Source organism: Eutrigla gurnardus (genome assembly GCF_963514095.1).
Source record: "Eutrigla gurnardus genome assembly, chromosome: 11".
Lineage (NCBI taxonomy): Eukaryota > Metazoa > Chordata > Actinopteri > Perciformes > Triglidae > Eutrigla > Eutrigla gurnardus.
In genome coordinates this window covers 27,841,300-27,858,311 of record NC_139925.1, presented here as the reverse complement: position 1 = coordinate 27,858,311, position 17,012 = coordinate 27,841,300, and the positions used below count along the sequence as shown (strand labels likewise).

The 17,012-nt window shown below is 45.0% G+C and overlaps 2 protein-coding genes across 2 annotated transcripts in view; one reads left to right on the top strand and one right to left on the bottom strand.

Annotated features, from left to right (window-relative positions):
- The window catches only part of LOC311021184 (ras and Rab interactor 2-like), a 57,745-nt gene extending 47,388 nt beyond the window's left edge, over positions 1-10,357 (top strand). The window contains exons 9-12 of the mRNA XM_084021607.1: positions 5,387-5,695; positions 5,824-5,955; positions 6,032-6,195; positions 7,034-10,357. Coding sequence (XP_083877733.1) covers positions 5,387-5,695; positions 5,824-5,955; positions 6,032-6,195; positions 7,034-7,504 — 1,076 coding nt within the window. The 3' untranslated portion in view covers positions 7,505-10,357. The remainder of the gene's footprint in view (positions 1-5,386; positions 5,696-5,823; positions 5,956-6,031; positions 6,196-7,033) is intronic.
- A 1,079-nt stretch (positions 10,358-11,436) lies between these two features.
- galm (galactose mutarotase) overlaps positions 11,437-17,012 on the bottom strand; it is a 44,802-nt gene continuing 39,226 nt past the window's right edge. Inside the window, exons 8-10 of the mRNA XM_084021675.1 lie at positions 12,286-12,436; positions 11,830-12,004; positions 11,437-11,700 (exon numbers count right to left, since the gene is read on the bottom strand). Coding sequence (XP_083877801.1) covers positions 11,623-11,700; positions 11,830-12,004; positions 12,286-12,436 — 404 coding nt within the window. The 3' untranslated portion in view covers positions 11,437-11,622. The remainder of the gene's footprint in view (positions 11,701-11,829; positions 12,005-12,285; positions 12,437-17,012) is intronic.

Genomic DNA, 17,012 nt, shown 5'->3' with positions numbered 1-17,012 from the left:
TTTTGTTGCTGACAAACTTGCAATGCAAAAATGAGCTGGTTTGCCAACCGACATTAACTCCAAAAGAAGAAGAAAGGAGACGGCTGGCCAATGTGCGTGAGAGCGGGGGGGCGAATGACCACTGTGATAGGCTAATATGTGAAAAGAGGCGGTTCTTTGGGGTTATCGCGCGAATCCACAGATTTCACATACCGGCATCAAAACAATGGACAATGGCGGCGAAGCCGACTATCAGCTCGTACTTTCTACCCAGTTGTGTTAAGGCCGGTCCACACCGCACCGACTGTCCGACTCGCGTCGGTAAATGAAGTCGGGCTACTTAATATGGCCGACTCGAATGGCGGATTACACATTTGAATCGGCTGAAATGAACGCCGACGTGGGCCGACTGGCGCGACCACACCAAGGAGACTCATGTCACGGACGCCGACTCTCTCAAAGACGCCGATTTTCGGTCCGGTGTGGACCCGCCTTTAAACATAATGTTCCGGAGGACACAAACGTCGAGAATGAGTCCGACTCAGACTGTGAGGAGACGGTCGTGGCGAAAAAAGCCAGGAAATTCAGCTTTCGCGACGAGTGGCTCCGCGAGTTCACCTGGCTGAGGTATTTCAGGCAGACGAATTCAATGAACTGCAAATTCTGCTGTCGATACCCACAACATGCGGGGAACACACAATTTGCCGACAAGACTGGCACTACACAATTAAAACATGACACATTGACCAAACACAGTGCCAGTCTGAAACATAAAATGTGCCGCGACCTGTGCAATGACAGTGCAACTCCATTTATCAGTAATACAGTGAAAATTATAGGAAAACTTTGCAAGTCGATTTCGGTGTGCGCTCCTAAATTTTCTGCTTGCGCCCCTAAAATTTTAAGTTAGGGGCCACTGTGCTCCTAGTGAAAAATGTTAGTCTGGAGCCCTGCCCTGTACAGGTAACCAGTCCATCGCAGGGCTAACATGTAGAGACAGACAACCATTCACGCTCACATTCACACCTACGGGCAATTTAGAGTCATCAATGAACCTATCCCCATCCTGCATGTCTTTGGACTGTGGGAGGAAGCCGGAGAGCCCAGAGAGAACCCACGCTTACACAGGGAGAACATGCAAACTCCACACAGAAGGAACCCGGGACCCTCTCGCTGTGAGGCGAGAGTGCTACCCACTACACCACGTGCAGCCCAAGTATAAATACACTTTCCTTAATTAAAGAACGTTTACACACACACACACACACACACACACACACACACACAGTGATTTCTAATAGTAATGCACCTGGTGAAGTGATATTGCTCATGACGTTGGGGTTCTTTTTCGGGGTCTGGTGACTCAGCAGTCCGGCCTGCAGAAAGCAGAGGACTTGTACGGTTTGATGACACAGACTAATTGTGGGAAAGACTTCTTGTGGCGTTCTGTGCTGCTCCTCACAACACCACAGGAAGTCTTTCCTCTTCTGAAATATCTTGCCGTTTTTGTTTCGAATTCAATACAAATGAGGTATTGTGATTTTGTTCAGTGTCCTCTCCACCACGACTTACAAGGCGTCTGCTATTCACCCATTTACAGAGCCGGCTTTCTGAAAGTTGTTGTGACTGGATGCAGCGCTTCTCCTCATACAGGAAGATGCCCTTCTTGTATACAGCCTCAGTGTTGGTCTTCCACTTCAGACTGTTGTCCATGTGGATGCCCAGATACTTGTTACCCTATCTCACCTCAACATCCTGTCCCACAATGCACAGGGGTGGCAAAAATAGCAACCAAGGGCAAATTGGCTACCAATTTCTCAAAATGTCGACCCCTGGTGGACACACACACACACACACACACCACACACTTGGTGAACGCAGGTGAAGAATGAGAACTTGTGTTTCACGTGTGACAAAGCAAGCAAGTGTCAGGGTCTGACCTTGGTCTCCAGGAAGCTTGTAGGTCCTGACTCACAGGACAATAAGGAGTGTGGTTTTAACCTTGAGCGCTGTGTTTGCTCTGAAAGGAAATGAGTGACAGCAAGACAGAGCAGCTACATGCATATCATCAGAGGTGGGACATGAGTAGATGTTTACCAGTCGGAGTGATCTATGGCCTCATGTACAATGCTGTTATCTTCATATATAGTCATCCTGCAGTTGATTGGTCAGATAGCAGCAAAACAAACAGCAGAGCTGTTGTAAATTCATCCGTGTCTGTAATCCATGCTGTCCTGACTCAAGCTCTTATCAAGATCAAAATCATGGTTAAGTTTGAATTGGGTTTGGCTTCATTCCCAAACCAAAAGCATTGGTGTTAAATTATTAGACGATGGCACTGGCCTTCAGGGCCATCAATGGAACGGCACCAATCTACCTTCAAACACTGGTCAAACCTCACGCCCCGAAGCGAGCACTTCGCTCCTCTACTTCAGCTGGCCGGCTGGTACCACCATCGCTGAAATCAAACAAATGTCGCTCAGCAAAGTCCAGACTCTTCTCTGTTCTGGCGCCTCAGTGGTGGAACGAACTCCCGACCAATGTCAGGACAGCAGAGTCACTCGCCATCTTCCGTAAAAGACTGAAGACTCACCTGTTCAGACTTCACCTCGACTCTACATAGCATGACCCACTAACAACTTACCTATAGCATTTTGATCATAGCACTGTTGTACTTAAGGTATACTTGCTTAAAGGAAAACACCACCGCATTTCCATACTGAACTACAGGTCCTTCTCAAAAAATTAGCATATTGTGATAAAGTTCATTATTTTCTGTAATGTACTGATAAACATTAGACTTTCATATATTTTAGATCCATTACACACAACTGAAGTAGTTCAAGCCTTTTATTGTTTTAATATTGATGATTTTGGCAAAAAAGTAAAGAAAAAACAAAAATCCATATCTAAAAAAATGTGCATATTTCATCCGACCAATAAAAGAAAAGTGTTTTTAATACAAAAAAGTCAACCTTCAAATAATTATGTTCAGTTATGCACTCGATACTTGGTCGGGAATCCTTTTGCAGAAATGACTGCTTCAATGCGGCGTGGCATGGAGGCAATCAGCCTGTGGCACTGCTGAGGTCTTATGGAGGCCCAGGATGCTTCGATAGCGGCCTTAAGCTCATCCAGAGTGTTGGGTCTTGCGTCTCTCAACTTTCTCTTCACAATATCCCACAGATTCTCTATGGGGTTCAGGTCAGGAGAGTTGGCAGGCCAATTGAGCACAGTAATACCATGGTCAGTAAACCATTTACCAGTGGTTTTGGCACTGTGAGCAGGTGCCAGGTCGTGCTGAAAAATGAAATCTTCATCTCCATAAAGCTTTTCAGCAGATGGAAGCAGGAAGTGCTCCAAAATCTCCTGATAGCTAGCTGCATTGACCCTGCCCTTGATAAAACACAGTGGACCAACACCAGCAGCTGACATGGCACCCCAGACCATCACTGACTGTGGGTACTTGACACTGGACTTCAGGCATTTTGGCATTTCCTTCTCCCCAGTCTTCCTCCAGACTCTGGCACCTTGATTTCCGAATGACATGCAAAATTTGCTTTCATCCGAAAAAAGTACTTTGGACCACTGAGCAACAGTCCAGTGCTGCTTCTCTGTAGCCCAGGTCAGGCGCTTCTGCTGCTGTTTCTGGTTCAAAAGTGGCTTGACCTGGGGAATGCGGCACCTGTAGCCCATTTCCTGCACACGCCTGTGCACGGTGGCTCTGGATGTTTCTACTCCAGACTCAGTCCACTGCTTCCGCAGGTCCCCCAAGGTCTGGAATCGGCCCTTCTCCACAATCTTCCTCAGGGTCCGGTCACCTCTTCTCGTCGTGCAGCGTTTTCTGCCACACTTTTTCCTTCCCACAGACTTCCCACTGAGGTGCCTTGATACGGCACTCTGGGAACAGCCTATTCGTTCAGAAATTTCTTTCTGTGTCTTACCCTCTTGCTTGAGGGTGTCGATGATGGCCTTCTGGACAGCAGTCAGGTCGGCAGTCTTACCCATGATTACGGTTTTGAGTAATGAACCAGGCTGGGAGTTTTTAAAAGCCTCAGGAATCTTTTGCAGGTGTTTCGAGTTAATTCGTTGATTCAGATGATTAGGTTAATAGCTCGTTTAGAGAACCTTTTCATGATATGCTAATTTTTTGAGATAGGAATTTGGGGTTTTCATGAGCTGTATGCCAAAATCATCAGTATTAAAACAATAAAAGACCTGAAATATTTCAGTTGGTGTGCAATGAATCTAAAATATATGAAAGTTTAATTTTTATCATTACATTATGGGAAAGAATGAACTTTATCACAATATGCTAATTTTTTGAGAAGGACCTGTATGTTCTGCTCTGATCTTAGACGAGGTGATACATACCTCCCTCTCGTCTGTGCGTGCACTCAATGGCTCTTGCGCGCACTCCGCGCAGCGCTAATTTGCTAGCATGTAGCTTGTCCCAGTATATTCCTTAGGATCCAAAGGGGGTGAAGTTAGAAGCGACCAAGCACTTCCACGTTGTCCCTATTTAAATACGGTTACGTGAGTAGTTACACGACCCAAGTTTGGTTACACAAAATGAAACATGCCAATTTTTCTAAGCGGATAACAAGGATAACTATATAATGTATGGCGGAATAACAACTGAAAGCACTTCAACGTCCGCGCAGTAATATCATCACTCCCCTCCCCTCTTACTTACGTCAATAGAACCTACGTGACCTGCACGCCGTCGCCTGCACTACCTGTAGTAGTTTGTGCACAGTTGAGGAAGCATCAGGTTGTAGTAAGATAGTTTGTGAACAATCAAACATCATGGTTATAACGTGCATCGTACAGGGTTGTGAAAACAAGCAGAAGGTATATAGTCCCGTCATGTTTTGAGTGATGATATTACTGCACCGACGTCGAAGTGCTTCCAGTTGTTATTCCGCCATACATTATATAGTTATCCTTGTTATCCACTTAGAAAAATTGGCATGTTTCATTTTGTGTAACCAAACTTGGGTCGTGTAACTACTCACGTAACCGTATTTAAATAGGGACAACGTGGAAGTGCTTGGTCGCTTCTAAATTCACCCCCCTTTGGATCCTAAGGAATATACTGGGACAAGCTACATGCTAGCAAATTAGCGCTGCGCGGAGTGCGCGCAAGAGCCATTGAGTGCACGCACAGAGGAGAGGGAGGTATGTATCACCTCGTCTAAGATCAGAGCAGAACATATTTCAGTATGGAAATGCGGTGGTGTTTTCCTTTAACACCTAAACACTTGTTTCTATTTTTAGCTCTTACTATATCGGCAATATGTTGTGGTTTCTTTCTTTTAAAAATGTACTTATTGTAAGTCGCTTTGGACAAAATGCCCGAAATGTAAATGTAAAACTTAAAAGTAAATGTGCATGTCCCCCCCAGACCGAGTCCTGGAGAAGGCCATGCACAAGTGTGTCCTGAAGACCCTTAAGCCTGTGGTGAGCGTGGCCCTGCAGGAGTTCCAGGTCCGCAGCGGGGCGTGGCAGGAGCTGAAGGAGAACCTGTCGTTGGCCAAGGCCCGGCAGCCGCAGGAGATGGGCGTGGCCGACACGCTGCCCCCTGACCCCGTGGCCATAGAGAAGATCAAGCACAAGTTCCACACCATGAGTAAACTGTACTCCCCCGAGAAGAAGGTCACCATGCTGCTGAGAGTCTGTAAACTCATCTACACTATCATGGAGGACAACTCTGGTAGACTTCTGACCGTGGTGCCCACTTTCTGCAGTGTGATTTTGGTTTTAAAACTGAGGCAATTAAAAACTGCTTCCTGGCCTGTCTCCCTCTCTGTCTGTCTGCCTCTCGGCCTGTCTGCCTCTCAGGTCGTCTGTATGGGGCAGATGACTTCCTGCCCATGCTAACTTACGTGTTGGCCCAGTGCGACATGCCCCAGCTGGACAATGAGATACTTTACATGATGGAGCTGCTGGACCCCACTCTGCTCCATGGAGAAGGTCTGTTTGCCCCCCCCCCCCCAGAAACAAATGTTCTCTCTGTGCATCGTGTTAACCCCTGCCTCTGTGTGTCCAGGCGGCTACTACCTGACCAGCGCGTATGGAGCAATGTCCCTGATTAGAAACTTCCAGGAGGAGCAGGCAGCCAGGGTGCTGAGCTCTGAGACCAGGGACACACTCCACCAGTGGCACCGCCGACGCACCGCCCAGCGCTCAGCGCCGTCCATCGATGACTTCCAGGTAGACCCACAGGCATGCTAGAGACTTGAGACACATGAGTGTTGCTCATTCTGGAAACCGCAAAACTCACAAGCGCCTGAATTTAGACATTTTTATAGCAGTTCAGATTGAAGTGTGCAGCTCTATAGGCTGCCCCTTTTGGTTCTTCCAGAGGCAACGCCTCACCATCGAAATCTAAATTGATCGTTTCTCACCGTTCAGGCCGACTTTGAAACAAAATGACAGAACTCCTCCTTTGTATAGCATAAAACAACGAATTAAAACCAAACTTGTCCGAACACTTGAACACACATCATCTACCTTAAATGACAGAAACCATCTTTGGGAAAAATATTTTATGTGTACTACTTTTTTTGGGGGGGTGGGATTTATGACCCATACTGCAGTGAGCCACCAGGGGGCAATCAATATGTTTCGACTTCACTTTTGCCATCCTTGATAGTCCGAACGTAGTCCTCTATAGTCCTGTACAAAGACCTCTGTGGAGGGTGAGTGGGGAGTAGGATTTGGAACATAATCAGTGGTTAGCTCGCCGATGTTCCCTCGGATGCAGCGACACAAAACGGATCGGTGTTTGAAACCAAGAAGTGATGTGGGAGACAGGAAATATGAAATGTGGATTTATAATGCCAGTGATGGGTGAGGGTAGGCAGCGTACATATGTCAGTCATTACAGTTGACATATTTACAGCCCAGTTTGATGTTTTCTTCTCATGTATTTGAGAAGGTGGTCCTCAGAAATTGTAGGTGTGGCTATGACGTGAAGTTCTGCTGAGTTCAACCCAGAAATTGTGAGCTAGAATGTTTGTCCCACTTTTTTTTCCTGGCTGTCCCTCAGAACTACCTGCGGGTGGCGCTGCAGGAGCTGGACAGCGGCTGCACGGCCAAGACCATCCAGGTCCGACCGTACGCCTCCGTGGAGGAGGTGTGTCGGCAGTGCGCCCAGAAGTTCAAAGTGCCGGACCCGGAGAACTACGGCTTGTTCCTGCTGATGGAGGGCAGCAGCCAGCAGCTGGCGCCGGACACCCACCCTCAGAAGATCAAGGCTGAGCTCCACAGCCGCTCGCAGGTCACGCCCTTCCACTTCGTCTTCCGCCGCGTGGCCAACGGCATCGCGCCCCCATCGGCTCCCCTAGTTGTTCCACCCAACCTCAACAACCTCACTGTGACCTCTGACCCCCAAGCCAACCTGAATGAGCTCAGCATGGACCTGCCCTCCCCCCAGCCCACTTTCAGCTCAGGCCTCAGTCCTAGTCTGAGCCTCAGCCTGCCCCCCAGCTGCATTGATGGCAGCTCTATATCCATATGATTGTAATCTGTAATCGACTGAATCGTTGTCTCCCAGCACGCCCATCGACTCAAACAAACAGGTTGAGTTGGTTCAACTGGGCAACATGGCTGTAGTGCTCATCTTTACAAAGCCTGACTTCTGCACGTCTGTCTCAGTCAACATCCCGTTGCTGGAAAGTTCTGTCAGACAGACACGAGCGAAAGAGGAAAGGAAGAAAGGAGGGAAGGAAATGAGAGAGATGGCCTGTTTGTTCTACTTCCATGGCTCTATATTTGGCATCAGAGACACTCAAACGTCCGAGTTCAGCTCCAGATTTTGGAGGTAATGTTAAGACCAGTGAACACTTACATGTCTTCACCTTCTGCCTTCATGCTGTGGTGCTTCTCGTGCAGATTCAGGGTCAGTTGTTGTTGTTGTTGTTGCCTTTTGGGTACATAGAGGGAAATCAGATCTACATGTGAGACTAATCTTTGATCAGTCAGTTTAAATATACAACCGGTTGTTTATTTGGGTGAGAGGTAGAACTACCATTTACTTATAACAGTTGCTGGTTAACTGTGTTATTGTGTTTTGATTATGTTTTGAAACTGTTAATCCTTCAGAGTGTTTGTGTTTTCATGTGTATAGTGACACACAGTGGTGGCTGGTGAACATAGCAAGAGCTCCCAACTGAAAAAAGGCAATGGCAACAAAATGCATCACAAAGAACAGCAAGAGGAACTCAACTGTACAGTGCTGTAGCTGTGTTTCATCCAGATGTAGCAAGTTGTTTTCTCATTTGGCCATTTTGCATTCAATCATGCATCCATTTTCTTATTATTTTTAAGTGCTGTTAGATGACAGGATGGACCGGGACTAGCTGGTTAGCGTGCTCATTTCACCAGATATCTCTGCTACACAATACATAGACGTCTTTGACATATATACAGTATTTACATACAGTAACTGGCTATTGGTGTTGGATGCACATAATGTGTGTGTTTTTAAAATATGAACTCAGAGTTCTGTTTGAAACAGAACATGTAGGGCCTCTGGGAGGAGGCACTTCAACAACTAGTACTGTAAAGAGACATCCTCTAGAATCAGAAGCCATTAAAGGAGTCATCACCAGGAAATCGCAATTTCTCTTGTTAAAACATGCATATCTGTGTTTGACCTCAGTTGAAACTTGCCTGAAAGGCTGGAGTTTGAAAGTGGCGCCGTTTTTTCGCTTCTGCTCTTTTTCCGAACAGGAATAGCACACAAGGGTGTGCATTCCTAAAGCACGAGATTTTGATTCTGCGCCTTCGGTGACGTCACCGTGGCGGCTACTTGCATAAGCCCACCCCTCTTTCACCACCCAACCCCGCCCCGTCCGCTACCTGAAATCGCCGAAGCGCCGCCATTATGTTTTGGAGTCTGCATGCAGGCAAGCCCCCCCGGCTCTGTCCTTCCTGCGGCGAATCAACGCGCGCCTCATTACATATTATACAATGCACATCCGGACCAGTCAAAACCTCGCGCGTAATCTCGCGTGATAAAATCGCGGTACGAAAAAGGGTCAGAACAAGCTCAATGTTTGATTAAATTTTTTTTTTTTTTTCTAATAAGTTTTACGAATTGATCCAAAGCGATCCAAGGGGGGCTGGATACGTATAAAACCAGGTTATGACTCCTTTAAGAGTCCCAACGATCAGCATTTCTACTACACTGTCTGACTAACGATGGAAGATATTTGAAAAACGGATCAAATTGTAACGCGGCTGAACCAGAAATATCGTAGTCCTCGTGAAAAAGCTACATGACACATGCAAACACTCCATAATGGCAAAAAGCTACAGAGCCAAGAACGTGGTGGCCAGGGAAGCAGAAAGAGATATTAGTTGGAATATCAGAGCCAAACAGTGCCTCCTTCTCTGTATCAACTTTGTTCGATCATCAACTATCATTTCTCTTAACAAATCAATCTTATTTTAAAATGTTTAAGATATTGCATGTTGTGTTTAAGTGAAGTTAATGTTAGAAACAGGCAGGTCTGCCAGTGTTTTAAGAAAATGTATCATTCATTTATGTATTTACTGATTATCCTGGTGATATGAGAGATACTGTATCATACCTGATGTATTACACGTTAAAGGGCATCTTTTCCATTCGGATGGACGACATGTGGCCGAGCAGCCAGCTGGCTGCCACGTCACAGCTTTGACAAGTTTCTGTACTACTGACACATCCGAAAGGTTTTTATCCCGCTGGGGAAAACGAGGCGTGGTCAGTCCTGAAAGAGGATCTGTGAACCTCCAAGCTGGTCTGAGGTCAGGCACAGTGAGCCTGTACAGCTCTTGTAGATGTTTGGAAAGACAATGGTATGTGAGAGGGAATGTCACTATAGCAGTTTTGAATCTGGTACTGTCGGTCAAAAAGAGAAAACTTTTTCTTGTGAAAGGTTCCAGTAGTTGCAAAATCTAGTTGATGTGTTGTTTTACTCCCTGTGTGCATTGAACTTTAACACCCCATTCATTCCTGTTGGACTGTGTGTGTGTGTGTGTGTGTGTGTGTGTGTGTGTGTGTGTGTGTGTGTGTGTGTGTGTGTGTGTGTGTGTGTGTGTGTGTGTGTGTGTGTGTGTGTGTGTGTGTGTGTGTGTGTGCGCGCGCGCGCGCATCTCTGACTCGTCCCGCCACGTCGTTGGAAATTAACGTTCTTTTATTAAGGAAAGTGTATTTATCGTCTGTGTGGGATTTTCACAGATGGCCTTTCTGTCTCTTTTAATTCTTTCTGGTGTCAAAATGTAATTTGCATCCAGAGACATCTTCCTGTTTATTATTTGTCACTGAATTATGTCATGAATATTCTTTTGCACTTAATAAATGTTGGAAATAAAAAAACATGCCTCACTTTGTGATTTGATTGGTTGATTTGTCTATGGTTCATAATCATTCCGAGAGGAGGACTTTGCCTCTCTATATTATACCTTGAAGAAATAAATGACTGATAAGTTGGTAGTTGTCAGAGTTGGTCAAAGTGTTGTGAATGTGAGTTCTCGGTCCTCTCACACTCACAGTGTTTGCTGGACATCAGACAGTTCTATCACCATTCATCAAATCTCTGCTGCTAAAGGTGTGGAGGAGTGAATGGATTAGAGGTTGCCATGGCAACATGTCTCTACCTATAGTGGACAGGATCATGAATCCCATTATAGCTAACTGTTTGATGTCCAGGCTGGAATACAGCCCCTCCAAGAAGTCACGTTGTTACCATCTCAAAAATTAATGCAAATTCAACCAAGCGTGGACTGGAATTCAGGAATTATGTGCGAGTTTGGAATTTTGTCCAATCTCTGCAATTTTTTCCTCAAGCAAGCTGACAGGATGGAGATCACCTAAACGTTTCCTACTTCCTCTTGGTTCTATTGTCATTTCATATAAAAGTTGTTTTCTGTTTGACTACTGGTCCATCTGTGAAACGGTTCCGTCTCCAGTCTGCTCCGGATCACAGCTGATAGCTACGTGGTTTGTTTCCATGACGTGGCGCTCGCTGTCGGGACATGCAGTCTCTGACATCATACACTCGTTTTACATTCATCAAAGTTCCGTCATGTGACTCCGTCATGTGACTCCATCATGTGGTGCGTTCAGGGGAAGACAGACGAGATACTGCTGCTTTTTATCTCATCAAATATTTTGTTTCATATTGTTCATGTGTTATTTTTCTTGTTGACAGCTGTGTTTGTTGTGTGTGATACAGAAAAGTTTATGAAAATCTCCAGCGTGATGTGTGATGATGGAGACGTCACTGAGTGAGGAAGAGGAGAGACCTTCTTCATTTACTGATAAAGAACATTTAGTGAGAACCTTTTTGGTAACGTTACTAAAGAACAGTTTTATTCTCACTGAAACATTGGTTTTTATTGAATTATACAAAAGAAATCAGTTTCATTGCAAAACAATGACAAACATTATACATCATTATACAACATCATAGCACCGGAGTAGTACAATTTGTCTCATTAAAAAAAATCTGCAGAAAATTCAGCATTTAGCCGAACTGAACCTGTTCACAGGCTGTTGAACAGTACGCCATGATATGTGCAATCAATGAATGGACATCCTTCAACACTGAGAAGTTCTACCTTTCTACTTCTCCGTCCTGTTGGTCACAATCACACCATGGTGAAGGTGAAGCAAGTCATGTGTTTGTAGTTCTCACCAGGACGCAGCAGACAGTCAGGAAATGAAGCCTGAAAACACACACACGCGCGCTTATTATTAATTCATTATTTATTAATGCTTTTAGTATAAACAGTACTCACATTTTATCGCTAATATTTAGAAGCTACCAGATCAAAGATCCACCATCATCATCATACCTGGTTGATGGCATCAGGCCAGTTCTGTGTCTCCATACAGAAGGCACTGTGCTTCCTGTATCTGAGCCCGCCCTTTCCTGTCATAGAGCCGTCCAGGAAGTTGGCAGTGTAGAACTGGACTCCTGGTTGGCTGGTAGAAACCTCCAGGACCCGCCCACTGGCTGGATGACACACTCTGAGAAGGAGAAGATGAAGAGGTTGTGTGTGTGCGTGTGTGTAGCGTGTGTATGAGAGTGTATGACTGTATAGCTTGTATGACTGTAGTGTGTATTATTGTATAGCGTGTATGACTGTATAGTGTATGATTGTAGTGTATGACTGTATAGTGTGTATGATTGTAGTGTGTTATGACTGTATAGTGTATGATTGTAGTGTATGATTGTATAGTGTGTATGATTGTAGAGTGTATGATTGTATAGTGTGTATGACTGTATAGTGTATGACTGTGTGTCAAACCTGGCAGCATGTCTCTCTGTCCAGGTGTCACCAGGTGAAGACAGACAGAAGTTATGGTCAAACCCTGGACCTGGAACATCCTTCAGTCGAGGGCCAATCAGAACAGGCTCCCTGAGGTCAAAGGGCGTGCCCTCCACTTGTCTGATCTCTCCTGTGGATAAATTAGGTCACCGGTGAGTGATTGGGTATCACTGAGACACGGTCCATTCTCACATCCAGCATGGGACTCCATTGGTTCAATGGATTGAATGAGAGTCACATGATAGAAAAGGGCAGATGTGTGCAGAAAAGACTAAACCAGGGGAGCAGTTCCGGGTCGGGATGGGACGATGTTATCGCAGTTCACAATAACAACACTCAAAGTTGATCTTGGTGCATTTTTCCATTATCACTATGATCGTAAATATCATCATAGGTCACTGAAAAAGCTGCCGACAGCAGACCGGGCCAAACACAAGGCAAGGCAAGGCAACTTTATTTGTATAGCACATTTCATACACAAGGCAGACTCAAAGTGCTTCACATCATAACATGTTGTACAATTAAGTGAAAAAAATAGAAGAATTAAAAGAAAATAAAGGCAAAATTAAAATGCATTACAGAAAGACAAGGAGAATAAAAACATAATAAAAAGAAACAGTGCAGACATTAAAAGATTTAGCAGAAAGCTATGGTGAACATAAACGTTTTCAGTCTAGTTTTAAAAGTGGTCAGAGTTGGGGCAAGTCTTACATCTTCAGGAAGTTTATTCCAGCTATTTGTTGCATAGTGACTAAATGATGCTCTCCCGTGATTGTTGTTTACTCTGGGAATCACTAACAGATTGGTCTCAGAAGATCTTAGTGGTCTAGAAGGCTTATGTAGTGGGAGCATATCACGCATATACTTCGGTCCTAGACCATGTAATGATTTATATGTGAGCAGGAGGATTTTGAAATCAATCCTCTGACATACAGGGAGCCAATGTAAGGATTTAAGAATCGGTGTAATGTGCTCAAATTTTTTGGTCTTTGTTGGAACTCTAGCAGCAGCGTTCTGAACAAGCTGTAGCTGCCTGACAGTTTTTTTTTTCCGGAAGACCTGCAAGGAGACCATTACAGTAGTCTAGCCTACTAGTAATAAAGGCATGTACAAGTTTTTCTAAGTCTTGAGCTGACATGAGCCCTCTAAGTCTTGCTACATTTTTGAGGTGATAGATTTTGTAACTGATTTGATGTGACCAGTGGCGGCTCCAGAGATTTTCTGTTGCAGGTGCTATGGGGATGCTCAACACTTAAGAGAAGGTGCTTTGAATTTCGGGGCATTTCATTATGGCAGTCGCATCGGACCACCCTTGGTATATATAGCTACACACGCGTACACGCCCGCATTAACTATACTCGTTCCGCGACTATGAGCACATATTGTGGCGCCCGCCGGGTAAGGATGGGGAAAAGGCAATGTGGGCAGGTGATCGATGGTGTTTACATCGCGCCCTGGCATGCGAGAGCAGCGGGGCACTTTGAATGCTCTCCCTCCACAGAGGACCAGATACGGAGTTCCGATGAGGGAAGCGGTCTCACCTGTGCGGCGAAGGCACAGCTGGGGAGAGTTGGCATAACGAGAGGGGTGGAGATAAAAGGAGGAAGAGATGCCCAGAAACGCCGGAGTAGCTACGGCGAAACATTGGAGAGGTGAATGCGGAGAATTAGAGAGAGTGGAAACAAAGCGATGTGTATGACCCCCTTAGGACGGAGAACCCTGCTTGCTGCCCGACCCCCGGATCGCCTGAGAACCCCCCTGTGTACCGACCCACGCCTGCCTGACCGCCATTCCCCCTGCCGAACCCTGGACCGTAGGACTACCCGAGCCCGGACACCGAACCCCGCACTCGCCCAAAGACGCCGCCTCATCTGCCCCCGCCCCCGGATCTTCGCGCCCCTCCCGACGGCGCCGCCGGTGCGCAACCACCACACCGACGGCCACAAGGACCTCACGGCGGCCTCCACGCTGCACAGCTCCAGCCATATCACCTTAATAAACTTGCCAAAAGCTGATTGTAGTGTGGACAGTGATTTGTTTATTGAGATTGGTCACGTGGCATCCCTCCCCACACCTGAGGGTGCCACAATATGTAAAAGTATTCAACACAAGGGCTATAGATACAACATACATGACATCAAGGACAAAATTTTGATTTCAGAGGTGGGGGGGACACAAGTATTTTTAATAAAACTCTAACTCTTTCAGGTCACTGTGTTTTCTAGTAGTTCTTCTAGTTTTCTATTGCTACTTTTAAGTTTACTGTTCCCTTTTGTGGTTTGACTGGTTGTAAATCATGTAGCAAAACATTATCACCCAATTCTAATCCAATAGTAATAATAACAACAATAATAATACTAATACATTTTATTGATCAGATTATTGAGAGCTTTGTAAATGAGGAGGATCGTGAAGTGGATATACTGCTTTATTGGGAGCCAGTGAAGGTGTTGCAGGATGGGTGTAACGCATTTCTTTGAGTAACTTACACTTCTAAAGAAGTCTCTTATGTCCACTTTTCTTTTTTTAGACATCCTGGCTGCGTCTAATTACCAAACACACATACACACGCACGCGCGCACATGGACAATGATTCAAACGTAAATGTAAATGAAACCTCTGATATTACAATCCTTCTAGCTGACGTGAACTAACTTCCAGTAGCAGACTCCTGTAGGACTCCTGACCGCAGACTAGCAGACCGGTGTGCAAGCAAGAAGGAGTGACAGCGGGGACGGCCAATCACACAAGAAACGGCAGAGCCAATCGAGGAGCTTGTGGGCGGTCTAAACTAAGGGAAACAGACTTCAGCTTGAGTGACCGTTTTCCGCTTGGTCCTAGCGCTCGACACGTCTCCGTTTACTACAGCGTAACATTGTTTTTGGACCGTAAAAAGTGCACTGGACCAAAACGGCCATTTGAAAAAGTGCAGGGGACATGTCACCTGTGTCCCCCCCCCCCAAATTACGTCCGTGCATGACATTAAAATATAAATAGAAAAAAATGACAGACATTTCTTGGGGGTGCTGGGCGGGTGCTATGGCTATTATAGGGGGAGCTACACCCCCTGGCGCCGCCACTGGATGTGACTGTCGAAATGTAAATCAGAATCCATAATAACTCCAAGATTTCTGGCTTTATTTGAGGTTTTCAGGGACAGAGAGTGAAGGTGTTGAATTACTTTAAACCTTTCTTTTTTAGCACCAAAAACAATTCACAGTTTTGTCCTCATTTAGTTGTAGGAAGTTTAGGCACATCCAGTCTTTGACTTGCTCAATGCACTGGCACAGAAGATCTATGGGGCGGTAGTCGTTTGGTGATAGCCCTACATAGATTTGGGTGTCATCGGCATAGCAATGGTGGTCAATGTTATTATTTTGCATGATTTGTCCTAGTGGGAGCATGTAGATGTTGAATAAAGTCGGCCCCAAGATTGAACCATGGGGGACCCCACACATTACATTGGTAGGTTCTGATACAAAGTCGTCAATGGAAACAAAATAGTTCCTATCTTGTAGATATGACTTGAACCAGCTTAAGACTGTGCCTGAGAGCGCCACCCAGTTTTCCAACCTGTCCAAAAGTATTGAGTGGTCGACAGTGTCAAATGCAGCACTGAGGTCTAATAGCATTAATATTGAAGTTTTGCCAGAGTCTGTGTTAAGACGGATGTCATTTACAACTTTAATAAGGGCCGTCTCGGTGCTATGAAAAGGAATCCTACGAAATCCTGACTGGAAGTTGTTGTGGCAGCCAGTTGAAGCCAGGTGTGTGTGTGTGTGTGTGTGTAATAAATATATTTCCCCATAATAGCATCAAAACTTACTTCACTTTGTTTAGTCCAGAAGCTCAAATGTGTGCCTTCAATAGTCTTTGTGCTTCAGGCTTAAAAGTGTGGTCCAGTCTTCTAGTGATCTTCTGTACATGTGATGGAGGCATGCACAGTGCCAGTAGGGGGTGTGGTCTCAATAGCCATGCACTAAGCAGTGTGCTCTGTGCATGTGGTTGAGGAATGGCATGGATATTCAAGTGTATTTGAATGGCATCTGTTTGTTTTAGTCAAGATTATGCTTATTAAGGTTTGTCCCCTTTGAAGAGCCAACCATCAATTTGAAAAATTCCCAGTTTATTCCCATAAATTCCTATGGAAAGTTTCCACTTTTGAAAATTCCCGGAATTGTGCAACCCTAGTCAGGAATTGAAGAAATTATTAAAGAAAACACAGAAATGATCAATCAATGAAGGATCAGTCACAAAAACATCAGAAAAATTGAGACCTTTTGTGATAATCAGGTCCAGGGTGTCCCTTACAATGAGTAGCCTCTTTCACATGTTGAGAAAGGTCAAGGTGTCTAGAATAGTAAAAAGTTCTTTTGCACCCTTGTCATTCAAATCGTCAATATGAAAATTAAAGTCACCAGTAATAACTAGGCGGGTCATTTTCACGAAATCAATGATATACTATGGCCATGATGTTTTTGAAATAAAAGTCATAATTTAGTAAAAAAAAAAACAACAACACTGTATTATAGATAATGTCATGGTCTTGCTTGGACAGTGTGTCATTTACACTTAAAAGTTCATTTTTATTGTATTTTAACACGTTTTGAGCTACAACACTTACAAGGCTCTTAATGGACAGGCACCATCATATCTTAAAGAGCTCATTAAACCCTACTGTCCTCCTAGAGCACTACGCTCTCAGA